The 14,260-nt window shown below is 41.7% G+C and overlaps 2 protein-coding genes across 2 annotated transcripts; one reads left to right on the forward strand and one right to left on the reverse strand.

Moving 5' to 3' along the window:
* Positions 1-574: 574 nt before the first annotated feature.
* Positions 575-6,164, reverse strand: LOC147615556 (uncharacterized). The gene is made up of 4 exons (XM_086779010.1): positions 5,728-6,164; positions 5,552-5,657; positions 4,637-5,462; positions 575-640 (listed from the first exon to the last, which is right to left on the reverse strand). The coding sequence occupies exons 1-4, from the start codon at positions 6,041-6,043 to the stop codon at positions 575-577; spliced, it is 1,314 nt and encodes a 437-aa protein (XP_086635136.1). The 5' UTR covers positions 6,044-6,164.
* A 3,318-nt stretch (positions 6,165-9,482) lies between these two features.
* On the forward strand, positions 9,483-13,991 carry LOC147615557 (uncharacterized). The gene is made up of 4 exons (XM_086779011.1): positions 9,483-9,725; positions 9,805-10,122; positions 10,198-10,669; positions 13,830-13,991. The coding sequence occupies exons 1-4, from the start codon at positions 9,496-9,498 to the stop codon at positions 13,989-13,991; spliced, it is 1,182 nt and encodes a 393-aa protein (XP_086635137.1). The 5' UTR covers positions 9,483-9,495.
* Positions 13,992-14,260: the final 269 nt, after the last annotated feature.

Consider the following 14,260-nt stretch of genomic DNA (forward strand, 5'->3'; position numbering starts at 1 on the left):
CCGTGGAGCTGCTTTTTCCTTGTTTCTTTACCTAAGATGCGTATAACTGGTTCATAAATTTTGCAATGTCATCCCAATTGGATGATCTTATAGGTCCTACCTATAGTCTAGTAGGGACCCACTTGCCTGCAAGTAGGTGTGGGGGGGAACCACCTACTTGCAGGCAGGTGTGGGGGCTTGAATTGCCGCCTATCAACTTCTTCAAATATCCTCTCCATACCTCCGTTAGGCCTTTGACTGCATGGCTTTCCCATTGTTCCATTTTATCCACCTCCAACTCATACACCTCCAGAATTCTTCCACATCCAAAACCTTGTCCTTACCTGCCGCCCTAGCCGGCACCTCTCTTATAATATTAATGTGCTCTTCTCTGAGTAGGAGGATTTTTGATTAAGCCCTTGCTTGGATCTCCATGGCCCTATCTACTTTGTCCTTCAGCTGCTTGTTTTTCTCTTCAGTCCAGGCTAGGGCCCCATTTATCATCACCATCTCCTTCTTTGTTTCTTCATTTTCGTTCTAGAGGTTTAGCATCTGCTTTTGCATTTTGTCCATCCATCTCGCTTTGCTTCTTCTTCTATTCAGCTCTTCCTGGAGGGGTTCCTCCTAGCTTCTCATTGTCTGGATGATGGCCTCCTACTCCCTGAGCACCACCACCTGCATCTTGGTTATTTACTTTAATTCATCTCTTTAATTCATCTGTCATCATCATGCAACTTTGTGGATACTTGACACATCCCTACACCCAGTGTGTTTCAATAGACTCTGGAAAACTTGTAGCGTGCTTAGCCTATGCTTGTTCAAGGTGCGGTGATTCAATGATGATAATGATTTCCACTGCGCTTGTTCAAGGTGCATGTGTTGTGTTTGAGGTTTCCTACTATGCTTGTTTGAGATGCAGGCATTCTGTGGTTGAGGTTTCTTGCTGGATTCTCCTCCAGCTTCTATGAAAGAATGGACTTGCCGATGTTGGCAAAGTCCTCCTTGAGCTGTTTGTTGCTTCTTTCCTCTGATGGTTTTCACTTCTTACCCTTCTTCTCTCCAAATTTGAACACTCTCTTCTTTCCATACATTGCTTGTCCGGAACTCCCCACTTATTGGGGATTTTGCCAGCTACATCCTCCTTGTGCCCTATGCCTTCTTTGTGGCATTCATTCTTCGATTAGCTCTTCTCCTCTTTTCTAGCTCCTGTTTGTGCTTAAAAAAGTGATGTTAGGTAAGTGCCAATCTTCTTTTTGGTGTTTAGGGGCGGCTGACCTTCCCGATCTAATCCTTAGATTGTTGTATAGCACCTCCGCCCAAGCCACTTTTGTTCCCACCATAGTTGCCTTCACCAATCCAAATGCTTTTCTTGACACGCAATATGGCTTGTGGGTGAGATTGATCATCTCCACCACGAAGTGCATACGCTTTTGTCAATCCTCATATGGTGTAACTCTTGTAATTTTAAACTCTTTTGCCTTACCTTCCAGAGGGACGAACTCCTTTATCAAGTCTTCTTCATCCACTAGCTTGACCTCACCTTCCCCTTCAACGGTAGTTTGATGACTTCGGCCACATAGAGGGGATTGAACACCCTCTTCTTGCTTGATGGGAATGTGATGGTGTTTGATTTCTATAGCTACTCCATAGCTTTGTAGTTTTGTTGCTGGAGTTCCTCCTAGGGCACCTCAGCAAACTCCTTCAATCCCATCCTCTCCAACCATTGAGTATGCTTATTCCACCACCTCCTAGTACAGTATGGAGGATAGGGGCTCGAATTCTAGCACCATGTTTTTTGCTTTAGGTATGCTAGGGCTGAGAGCGATAGAACGCGGGGAAAAGAGCAAAGTTTAGAAAAAGACAGAATGCAGGGAAAAGAAAAGAGTTTAGAAAAAAGAGGGTTAAGTGCACAGGGTAGCAGATAATTTTCGAAAGGTGATTTGGAAACTAAGCCTTTGATGGAGAGGCATTTGGTTATTGTCGTGAGGTGCACCTTCCCCGAGGGCGGCCATAATTGCTCCATATTTTCATGATTTTCCTAGATCCTCCTCGCTATCCGACCATCAATGCCTATTGCACTATTTACAAGGTCATTAATGGCCGGGAGCAGAGAATAGGCAATGGTCTTGTGACAAGTTTCCTTTCACATCCATGCACCCTTTTTTGTGGTAGCAACCTCGACTTTTTTGCTTGCGCCATGCTACTACCACCTGGCTCCTCGATATCCTCACGGGTGCGTCTATTTAGCGAGCCAAGAGCAGTGAGCACAGAGCAGTGAGTAGAAATAAAGTCCTTGTGAAAGTGAGCAAGTAGGGGCATGGTATGATGTTAAGCGAGCATGTAATGTTAAAGAGAAGAGTGAAACCATAGTGCAACTCTATAATGAATAGAACAAAGAAGACTAAAAAAGTTTAAAAATGACTATTGCAAATAAAGCATTTTCAAATGAATGGTGCGGATATAAAAAATCACTACAAAACTCATACTACTTGGCTCGCTAAAAAGACGTTGAATTGGTCATTGAGCTACTAATAGAAACAAACTATTGTTTGCAACCACATGGAAACCACAGCAACCAGAGAGCATAGAAATCAAGCCATTAAGATGCACATCAATTTTAATAGCCATACCACTGACACAACAATATAATACTCTTTAGAAACCATAACCATAGGATTTAAAAATTTTATAATCCAAATAAAAATTATCCAACAATCAGCTACATGCTATTGTAAAAAACATTCAGAAGCATAACATCCATCAAAACATTACTTCCAATAGTCCCAAAAAAATGATTGTCTCAATTAAAAAAAAGACTATCTCTAATGGCATTCTGATGTAGACATGTGATCCTCATAACTGCAAGAGACACAAAGAAAAGAAAATAAGCTTTATCAATACAAAATTATTCTCTACTAACATATTTATCTTTTCAACATGCATACCTTTGCTGAGTATGGTTCTAACAGGTGATCATAGATCCGCTCATCCTTGTCTAACATTATGACATTGCGATCCATAAATGCTGCCACTAGCCCAAGAGTTCCAGTGCCAGCAAACAAATCCAAAATCGTGTCCCCAGGACGACTGAAGACGGAGACGATGTATTTGCTAAGCCGCTGACCTCTCTGACAACCGCCCCGCCATGGTCTACCCTTTCTCTTCACCAGATCCTCCGATGGCACTCTTGAAAACGCACACAAACCATTAACCATATGCCATAAAGATCACCGAAAATCATTTTAAATTCTATCTTGATTTGAATGCATACATACATGTCAAAGATAAGATCTTGCCCTACATCAAGATCATCACCTAGTGCCAAATCCCTTAGTTGATCCCCATGCATTACAAAGCTTGTAGCAGGAGATGTTGAGCGAACAAAAACAGCCAATATTAGACAAGTGACCTACAAGCAAAGACACATTGGTTGTTCATGCATTTTCACCTTAAATGGGACAAAGAAGATTTGCACAAATGACAGCCCCAAAGAGAACAACACCAATACCTGGGTAGTAATCATTTGCCCCATCTTCTTCCCAATAGGTGGAGTACACCTCACAACCTGTCTATGATAAATGCCAAACCCAACGCTCTGTGCAACCTGCTCAATGGTCACTCCTTCTTCCATAGTGTAAAGGCATGTAAAGAAGCCTCGATCCGAGAGACAAGAATCAACAACTTTAAAAGTAGAGTCATACATGCCATCCCCAATCTTATTCCAATATGGAACCTTGTTTGCAACACAACCTCCAATGATGATATTTGAGGGGAAGTCTGCAAATATCAACTCCACACAGTAATCGGACCCTCTACTCTTGACATTCCCTACTGTGCAAATAACATTCATGGCATCAAGCACTTGCTTTCCCAATGAGGATGCATCCTCCATGTTCACAAAAGTAGCTGCAAGGTCCTCAATACTGACATTGAAGGCATAAATGGTTCCTATAGACAGGTTTTTGACATTTAACACACATAGTCTCAAGTCAAAACAATCGGATCACGATAGAGATGAGGTAGGAAGCTCACATACCTGGAGCTTGCAATGTCTTGGTTATGATGTCAGTTGGTTGTATCCCGCCTGCACTACTATTGGATGTCTGTTGTTGACTCTGCTCCCTATTTGCTTCCATTGCTCGATTCACCTCCAATGCACGATTCACTATTTCCCTCCCTAAATTCACTGGCAATGACTTACGAAAAGAAGCCGATGCAATCGATGTTGCATGTGATGTGGATGTGGCCTCATTATGATCAATTTGCTGGCTACGAAGCTCCAATATAGACTTATGTTGGCGATACAGATCAAGCTCCTCCTCAGGCACATGGTTTCTTTCAAGGTCCAACCACCACGGGCAGAAACGAGACTCTATGCTTGACATGGCCTGTTCAATGACAAACATGGGTAAACACAACTCACCCTCAATATGAACATGTTTCTCAATCATGGATTCAAAATGACAAATTCAATCACTTACTCTTCCAAGCTTCAAATCGGCATACATATAAGATTGATTGTCAACACAAAGCCACACACTAGCGAGAGGGGGTAAAATATCCAATTGGTGCTCCTCAATTTCAGAAAGCAACCATCTGCAAGCCAAAGCACAAATGATAAAACAACACACAGAAAGAAGCATGCATGTTTTTTAACAAGGAATATCTGGGTTATGTTGGAGGAAAACCTATAAACGACTCGCCGTGCAGCACTTTGTAGGCCTGGTTGATGGTCAATATCATGGCTAAATTTTATGCCTCCTTCGTGCACTTTGAAAGCCCTTTTGAAGTACTTTCTTCTGCATAGAACAACAAAAGAGGTGAATCGGCTCTCACCTGGCAACCTGACTCGATCGGCATTTTTAATATCATTTTGGATTCTCAAACCCAGCTCCGTGATCTGAAGCCAGTAGGAGTACATGTGCAGCCATTCCCTAACCTTTGTCTTATCATTTGGCATACCCTCAAGTGATCGCACTGCAGCCTGAGAGTTGTCCAATAGCTTGACAATGTGAGCCTTATCTGTATCTCTGATGCAAGCAGAACCTATCATATTGAGCTTTTCCTCTGTGGCCACATGATTGCTTGACGCGTGCCATGGGAGGGAGAGCACTGCACACCAAAAGGCCTCACCGTTGGAGGGATCAGCAATCCTTGCATATTTTGATGTTTTTCCTCTGTAGAGAACTTCTACCTTTCGAGTCACATTCTCCCTAGCAGACTCGGCAAGTGGTCCATTTGATGCCTCATCAATTTTTTGCTCCATCTCATCCTTGAACAAGAGCCAAGTCATAATCTGGATTGGCAAATGAAGCCAACTAGGCCTTCCTCTGGCAGATGCACTCTGCATCTCTCTCTCAACCCATAGCTTGTCCTCATTGTCCAAATGTGCCATGAGAGTTGTTAGGTCGGACTCTCCCAATCTTCTTAGTTGAAATAGACGATCACCAAATGTGGTTGGCACAAATGCATAATCATGCGTCCTACAAAACAAAGAAGAAATATGTTAATATTCTTGAGTACAAACAACTTACTTGACATAGAAGGAGACTCTGATAACAAATTAACTTACTTGTTCAACCTGGACAATGAAAACAAAAGCTCACCCACATCCCTCCGCTCGAACACATAAAATTTACAGAGAACACAACAATGCATGGACAAATCCCCTTGAAATCCTGTAATAAAACACAAAATTAGGAAGGACAAAGAAGCATAAGAAACTATAACATCCCAATGAGAACTCACCTGTAGAAATGCAGTCCATCCAAGCATTGTGTCGATTATTACCATCAAGAATATGCACCATTTTTCGGCTCAAGTACGGACCCCACTCGGGGTCAAGTGCAAGAGTTTCCTCAAATTGTTGATTCACAGTCCTCCAATGCTCATCCCAAGATTCCTCCCTCTCTTGTGTCAATGGTGTCTCCTCCCCTTCCAAGTCCATAATTGATACTGTGAAAGCTCCCATGCTCTCAATGTACCCACCTAGTTTTTTGAAGCTTCGAGTAAGAGATTTATCTGTTGAGGGAGAAACCTTTCGGATTGCCTCCGTCTGGATCATCCTACAGAGAGGAACACGTGGAGGTGGAGACCTAAATTTGACTCCTATCCTATCTAAAAAGGCTTGTGGAGTAGATGTCTCTAGAATCTTCCCAAAAATATCAACCTTATTTTTTTTCTGCTTGCTTCCTTAAGTTTGGGTTGTGACAACTGTTTCTTCTTGATCCTCTAGTGGATGTGTGTTCTCTTCCCCCTCTATCTCTCTCCCAGTATCCTCAGTATTCTCACCTTCATCCTCATTATCACCACCTTGAGTATTCTCACCCTCATTTTGATCAACTTTATTTTCCTCAATTGCCCCCACTACATTTTGTCCATCCTCCTCATTTCTCTCATCACTATGTAGATGCTGCCTATCCATATCCACCTCCAGGTTAGTGTCATCTATGATGTGTACCGCATGCTCTGTAGTAGTAGGGTTTGAGGAGGCGGCTTGCTCCAAAGTGCTAGAAAAATCAGCTTGCCTCCTTGTGTGTCTCGATGAGCTCTCACCTGGGCCAACCTGCACACTCTTTTTCCGCTTAGCAAGAGGTAACTCATCCATTTTTGCACAACAAGAACCTTTCAAGCAAGATGCTCTAGTGAAATGACTCGAACTCATTTGAAAACCAGATAGCCATGCAAAAATACAAGAACAAATCTTCAAATAGGATTGTACTCGTATTGTATAATTAATTGATTATTTTAACAGCAAATTCAGTAATACGACACAAACTTAAAGAAAAGGTGGCACATTCACTAAAGAGATTAAATTCAGTACTGCAACACAATCATCAAACAAAGGTGGCACATTCACTATCCAACAAAACGGCCAACTCATTATAACGAACAAAAGATCTTTGAGATTATCATATGGAGTGCTTTGGCCCAAATTCCAAGGCATTCAAAGCCGTACTGAATATTTTAAAAAAATCTCCATTGGAAAATATTTACGGAGCCCTTTTCAGGTGTTCAATTCAAGGCATTCAAATTTATTGGAAAATATATAAAGATTCGGTAGCCCAAATCTGAAGGCATTCAATATTGAGCACTAATAAACTTTAGAAGTGATATTTCGCAATCCAACACTTTTTTAAGGACAAACTTTTTTCTTTTTGTGCTATTGTTCTTTAGATGCACATGTTTGCTGGTCTCCTCTCTCGACTGTGTGAGCCGTTTCTCAACCAAGAAGACATCAAATGTGAGTTTTTTGAGCTTATTGTATACACAAAGTCTGCATAATATAGACAGTAGTAAGAGAGACAGTCTATGCAATGTGTTTGAGACAGCACCATATAGATAGCATGTTCTTACACTACTCTCTCCAAATTTCTGCCGCCGGGGGGATCCAAGGGGGGCCGGCGGCAGCCATTTAGGCCCCCCTTGGCGGGGGAGTTCGGGGGCAGCGCCCCCGAAGCTTGAAACGAACTCAAAATCGTGATGATTTTGTCAATGCTCGGCAGCAAAACATCCTTTTATTTTGTGCGCTGAGCGCACAAATTAATTCAAGAAAAATAGCAAGAGGTAACGCCGCACATCTCATACTGTGTGTGGAGTGTGGCAGCAGCAAAACATCCTATTATTTTGTGCGCTGAGCGCACAAATTCATTCAAGAAAAATAGCAAGAAGTAACGCTGCACATCTCATACTACTGTGTGTGGAGTGTGGCGGCAGCAAAACATCCTATTATTTTGTGCGCTGAGCGCACAAATTCATTCAGGCAAAATAGCACAAATTCATGGATGATGATACCTTTCTGTGTCTCTTTGTTGGGGAGAAAGATTGGAGTGGGGAGAGGGCCCTGCGCATGAGATCAGCGTTTCTTTGCTGGGGAGACGTATGATGCTTCATGATCGCTTCTCTGCGTGTGTGTTCGAGGGAAGATGCTTCTGTGTGGAGGACGACTAAAAGCGTTAAGTAATTGCTTCATAAGAAGTAGCCGACTACTAAAAACCCTAAGTTAGGCACTGGACAAATTTTTTTATCCTAACACTAATGAATTTCAACACTAAAATTTAAGGGTGGTCAATATTTTTCCGATTTATTTAAATCTATAGCACAGTTATGCTATGGCATCCAACTGGTAGAGTTTTTGAAATCTAACAGGAGATTATGAAAAAGCGCAAGAACTAACACAAAGCAAATATGTGTGTGTGTGTGTGTGTGCGTGTGTGTGTGTATACATACACACACGTGTACACACAAACATATATACATATATACATGTACTCTTTTTGATACCCTTCATTATGACTATTTTTGCAATACATATTTTTATTTACTTCTACCCATAGTCTTAAAATGAGCCTGGTAAAATTGTATTATGGCTAGTATATGCTATTGATTAGAGCAAGAACATCTAGTATTAAAATATTTTTGGCTAATATTCAATGTAAATTCCTTAATTGTTGTTGTGATTGCATTATGCAGGGAGGCTCGTGTTTTCCTCCATTCTACAATGGGTGCATGCATCCGAGTCCCCTTCTTGAATGGCAAATGTCTTGTGTCAATCAACATGATCCGGGGGAAGCTTGGAACTATTGGTGGGATAAATGTGGAGGCCTTACTTGAAATTGGAGGAGAGTATGAGCCCATTTGTCCTTTACACTTGTATGCAGGGATTGGAGACGAGGCATATTTTATCTTGGAGCATTCATTGTCCTCTGTATATATTGCCAAATCAGAGAATTATTTTGAGACCCCAGAACAAGGCCCCTCAACTATATTTCCTCCCGGTTCTCGAAAGAGTACTCCAATGTAAGTGGCATTAACTTTGACTTTGACATTTTCTATTTTGCATTGCGCATTGAATTAGAGAGCATTGTGCTTTACAGTGACTTGGACACTGAAGAGATAGAAGAAATCAATGTCCAAGCACATGGGTCATTGCAAGAGGAGATAGAGGTCTCTCCTGTGGAAAAGTGCTTTCAACATTTGGAAGAGGAAGATGTTCAGTTTGATACTGCGGTCTCTTGCTTTCAAATAATCCGCATGTTACCTCCTACTGATGTCTTGCACACTTTAATCCATGATTGTGATTACAAAGGCAAGGTAAAAGAGCTTCCCAAGGTGTACCCAGAGTTCAGTACATATGAGCTTGAAGGTGGGAAAGGTATGGAAGGGATGGAGCAAAAATACGAGGGCAACATTTGGACAAAGCCACAAACGCAAACTAGGGCCAATAAAACTTTTGTTCTTAGGAAGAGCTTCTGCGGGGGAACCTTCCAGTGCATGAATGAGCACTGCTCCTTTAGGACACGTATGAATCAACCAAACAAACTCCATTGGAATGGGCAGCTGATAAAATCTCCAAAATATGGGAATTTAGCAATTGGGAGCTTCGGGAACCTTGAGTGTTTTTTCTGCAAGCATGTGCCAATGTGTCTTAAAGAATGTCCTGCCTGTGTCTATTATTTTATGCCAAAAGAATCAATGCATAGCAGACTATTTATTCATTATGGCAAACATACACACATGGTTTCCAAGGGAATGTGCCGAGCATCGATACGAAATATCAAGGCCTTTGTAGCACGTGCAGTGGGCATCGACCACAACGCTGGGCCCAGAAAGGTACAAATGATTGTGGCAAGGGAGGTGGTTCTAAGAGCATTCACTGATGATGACAAGGCACAGGGAGAATTCATGACAGAGAGGGAGCTACAGGAGATGTCGCAAGAGTTGCAAAGTTTGATAAATGTCAAAAAGTACGTAGGAAGTGCAATTTAGCAAAGAATAGTATGCAATTATCATCTTTAATACACTAAGTATGCTTTATGAATGCAGGGTGAAGCAGATGGTAATGCAAACACGAAAAACAACACGGCCTCTGGGTGAAGGATATGAAGCCATTCTTAATCTAAAAAGAACATGCCATTTTGAGTTCTTCCATGGTTCTCGATTTCCATTGCAAGCCACCACTACTACTGAGCGTTGCTTTATCTTTAAGATGTCTACTACTGGACCTGGTTCTGGGATTGACATTGTTCGGCGAATGGACAAGGATGGTAATGGGGATCTTAATCAAGCATGGGTCTGCTTTGATCATGTGCATCGAGTGGATACTGGATGGCATACAATGGGAGCACATGTTTATGACCACATGTAAGTTACAAGCGGTAGAGAGCATTGCTTAATTTGTGTCTTTAATATAACTCTGTTTCCATTTGTGGCATGCAGGATTGGTGAGCTATTGACAATAGCAACTTGTGAATTTAGAGAAGAGGATGAGGATGCTCAAGTCATGTTTTGGGAAAATATGAATTTGGTAATGGTGGAGCACACAGGGAAGGTAGCAAATTTTTTTGGGTTTATGGCGGATGAGGCTGGCGCTAACTGGAATGCAGTGAGACGTGTCTTCAACGACGGAAAGGAGATGATTGAAAGGGAAAGGTCATGTTTATGGCATTGGGAAGACAACCTTCGTGTCCACACGCAGAGGTACATCTATAGCCCACATCAAGAAAAGCACAGGGAGATGTGTGAGAAGTGGAGGACTGCCCCAAACAAAGAAAGTGCCCTTCAGCAATTTCGCAGGATACGAGCATGGTGGGCAACTGGCAAGGCAGCTGATAGAAACATCCCTAAGCTTCTTAGCTGGTTGAGTTGGTGGCACTATAGGGTTAGTCGATGGGGTCATTTCATTTTAAAGGTAATGTTTGTAAGAGATTATTCATTGTATTATTGTGTGCCTCCTACTTATGTGCACTGCATTGTTTTTAATCAATTTCTACCACTCTCTTGTAGGATGGAGAGCCTATTGTCAATGCTCTTGTCCCAAGGACAAATATGTCAGAGACCAAGCATGCAAGCTGGTTGGTAGGGGAGGGGTATAGGCAAAAGATTAGTCTTTATGATGCTTGTGTGACAGATCTAATCAATGCTTACTTCCAATGTGCCAGACAACTGGCTTTCTTGGAAGGAAAATACACAGGTTGTGGGCCTACATTGGAGCTTTTGGTTGAGAGAGCTCTTTCTCGACAGAAAGCAAGTCCATCCCCAATAGCTACCTCACGAGCAGTGGATGATGCAGTGGCGGGGACCCCTATGTTTTCAAATAGGGTAAAATTCAAGGGTGAGAATAAAACTATTCGAGCCAAAAGGCCACTACACGACTCGACAGAAGAAAACTTTGGCAACTCTAGCCATAGGCCTGAGTTTAACTATGTGACAAGAGAGAGGTTAGAGCCTGCAATAGAGGTCGATGAGCAATGCAAAGTTTTAGAGAGCCTTGAAAGTGATGTGCATGATACAAAGTGGGCCTTGCGGAGGATACCAACAGTGAATCGAGTTGAGTGCAACCACTGGGCATCAGGGAAAAAGTGTAGCTCAAGGTTGCGAGGGGGTGATGTCAGTCCTTGTTTTTGGAGTGATTGTCAACTATCCTCCTGGAAAAAGGAGAAGTATTGCTATTTTTGTAATACAGATGTTAGGCACACTTGGAAAATTACAAAGACAATATTACATCCACCAGAGGATGTCCCTTGTGTTTGGCCCATTGCTAAAGGTACCAAGTTACAAGTGAAAGAAGCCTGCAAGCTTATTAGAGCAGGATATGACATTGGTATTCCTCTTGAGTTTTTTCTAGAAAAGGAGCTTGCAAAAGGCACTAGCGAGACAAACAAGGAGGTGAAACAATTTCCATATCGACGAGGAATTTCAAAGGCTGCATTTGGTCAAATCACTGCAGCCTTAGATATGCATGCAGAAGTTGTAGGCAGCCATATACATATAGAAGGGGTAAAGGAAACATTTAGTATTAATCCATTGACCAATGGGAGCCAAGACACATCTCTGATAGAGGTCACTATTCAGAAGAATCCAATGTGTTCATGTGTGGAGTTCAGAGATAGAGTGGCCAAGAAAAGACCATATCTTGCATGCAAGCACATATACTTTGTGTTCTTAATGATTCTTGGACAGGATGTGAACAACAATATGCATATTCATCAAGTTTGTATTTCTGAGAGAATTGTAAAAGACATGCTAACTAAGTCTATTAGAAGTCATCCTCAACAGCTTTAGGAACCTGCAACCCACTTTAGTTGAAATATGTATGGGGGTCATGTCATACCAGCTGAACCGTAGTACTTGTTTTGGAAATGTTTTGGTTAATTTATAAATTTTCCTGTCTATTGTCTTTTGTTTGCTAATGGCTCTCCAACATTGTGAATACTATAGATTCAATATCTTTTTAGCGAGCCAAGCAATATGGGTTTAATAGTGATTTTTTGTATCTGCACCATTGGTTCGAAAAAAAAATTATTGCAATGGTCATTTTAGAACATTTCATGTCTTCTTTGTTTGATTGCTACAGAATTGCACTGTGGTTCCACTCTTCTCTTTAACATTTCATGCTCGCTTAACATCATACCATGCCCTCGGGGGGGTCACTCGTATAAATATGTAAGTATCACGTGGGTTCAACAGAAGGACATTTTAAATATTTAAAACTTACAGAAATATATTTACAGAGGGGATTTATTTATTGTATTTTAAAAAAAATTTACAGATTTGAATAGGAAAGGATACATTATATTCACTAAAAAATTCACAGATAAGGGACTTTTTAAATAGGCCTTGAATGCACGTGATATAGAGGATTTACATATAGTGACCCCCCCGAGACCATGCCCCTACCTGCTCACTTTCACAAGAACATGAGCTCTACTCATTGCTTTGTGCTCGCTGCTCTTGGCTCGCTTTTTGACCACCCCCTATCCTCACTATAGGTAAACCCTCTATATCATGTGCATTCAAGGACTATTTTAAAAATCCCTTATCTCATGAATAAAACATACCCTTTTTCTATTTAACCTATGAATACCCCCTTTAAATGCTACCCTTTTGTATGTTAAAAATGTGTAGGGATTTTAAAAATCCCTTGTGTTGAACCCACGTGCTATGCTTACATATGTATGAGTGACCCCTCCCCCCCCCTTACATATGTATGCTTACATATGTATGAGTGACCCCTCCCCCCCCCCCCCCCCGAGTCGATATCTGTACATACTGCTATCATATTTACATATGGGAAGTCTATTTTTGGGCTATTTCCTTTACCATTTTTAATTTCTTCGAAATCCTGTCCTGCTTCCTACTCCTAGAGCTGGACTTGGATTCTGGTTCCTGAAATATCTTTGGATCAAGATCCTGATTTTCTTCTGGACACCCTTCTCCTTCATCTGGCATCTTTCTCTAATAGGGCTTCAGGTTGTACCCATTTACTAACTTCCTGAGTTTTTCACCATCCAGACTCGTTAGTTCAAAAGTGCCTATCCCCAGTTTCCTAAAAATTCTATATGGGCCTGTCCATCTCATTTTCAATTTTCTTGGGTGGGTTCCCATTCTTGATGAGAACATCAAGACAACATCTCCTTCCTTGAAGATCTTGAACTTTGTGTTCCTGTCCACTTGCAACTTCCTTGTCTTTTGCACAATTTCTGCTATCCAAGCACTATGCAATCTCCTTTCATCTAGCTTAAGGAGTTGTTCGATCCTGTGCACCTCTGATTCTTTTGGAGAGAGCCTTTCTTTCACACTGCTATCCTGAGACTTTATGTAAGGAACTCCATGGGCACTACTGCTTCCAGTTTGTACACCATGCTGAAGGGTGTAATTCCTATTACATTCTTGTAAGCTATAAGGAATGCTGCCCAGAATGCTAAGTGAAGCTTTGTGTCCCAGTCGTTCCTCTTCTCATTTACTATATTGATCAAGATTCCCTTTAGGATCTTATTGGTGGACTCTGCTTTTGGTTGTGGGTAGTAGATTGTCAAGTTCTCATGTATTATCATGTGCTATTTTGTTAGCTTCCTGATCACTTTATTGATGAAGTGGCTCCCTTGGTCACTGACTATCTCTGTATGGCCATCTATAACAACAACAAACCCAGTTCTCAAGAGACACACATACCTATGGAGATTGAGCAGTTGCTACATGTTGAACCACGAGAGATGTATTTAGGATCTTGACGCTCCATAGAAAGGTAGTTACGACTTCAAGAGGTGGAATGGTGATGCACAAGACACTTAAGGGGCCACGGTGCACTAGCATGGAGAGCAAAGGCTCAATCTGAATCTCGATCCTTAAAGGACCGGGATGCACTAGCATGGAGAGCAAAGGCTCAAACTGGAGTTCGAGCCTTAAGGAGCCGGGGTGCACTAGCATGGAGATCAAAGGCTCAATCTGAAGTTCGAGCCTTAAGGGACCGGGATGCACTAGTAGGGAGAGCAAAGGCTCA

The sequence above is a fragment of the Cibotium barometz genome, chromosome 40 (assembly GCF_041138505.1).
Source record: "Cibotium barometz isolate CiBa-2024 chromosome 40, ASM4113850v1, whole genome shotgun sequence".
In the NCBI taxonomy this organism is placed as follows: Eukaryota; Viridiplantae; Streptophyta; class Polypodiopsida; order Cyatheales; family Cibotiaceae; genus Cibotium; species Cibotium barometz.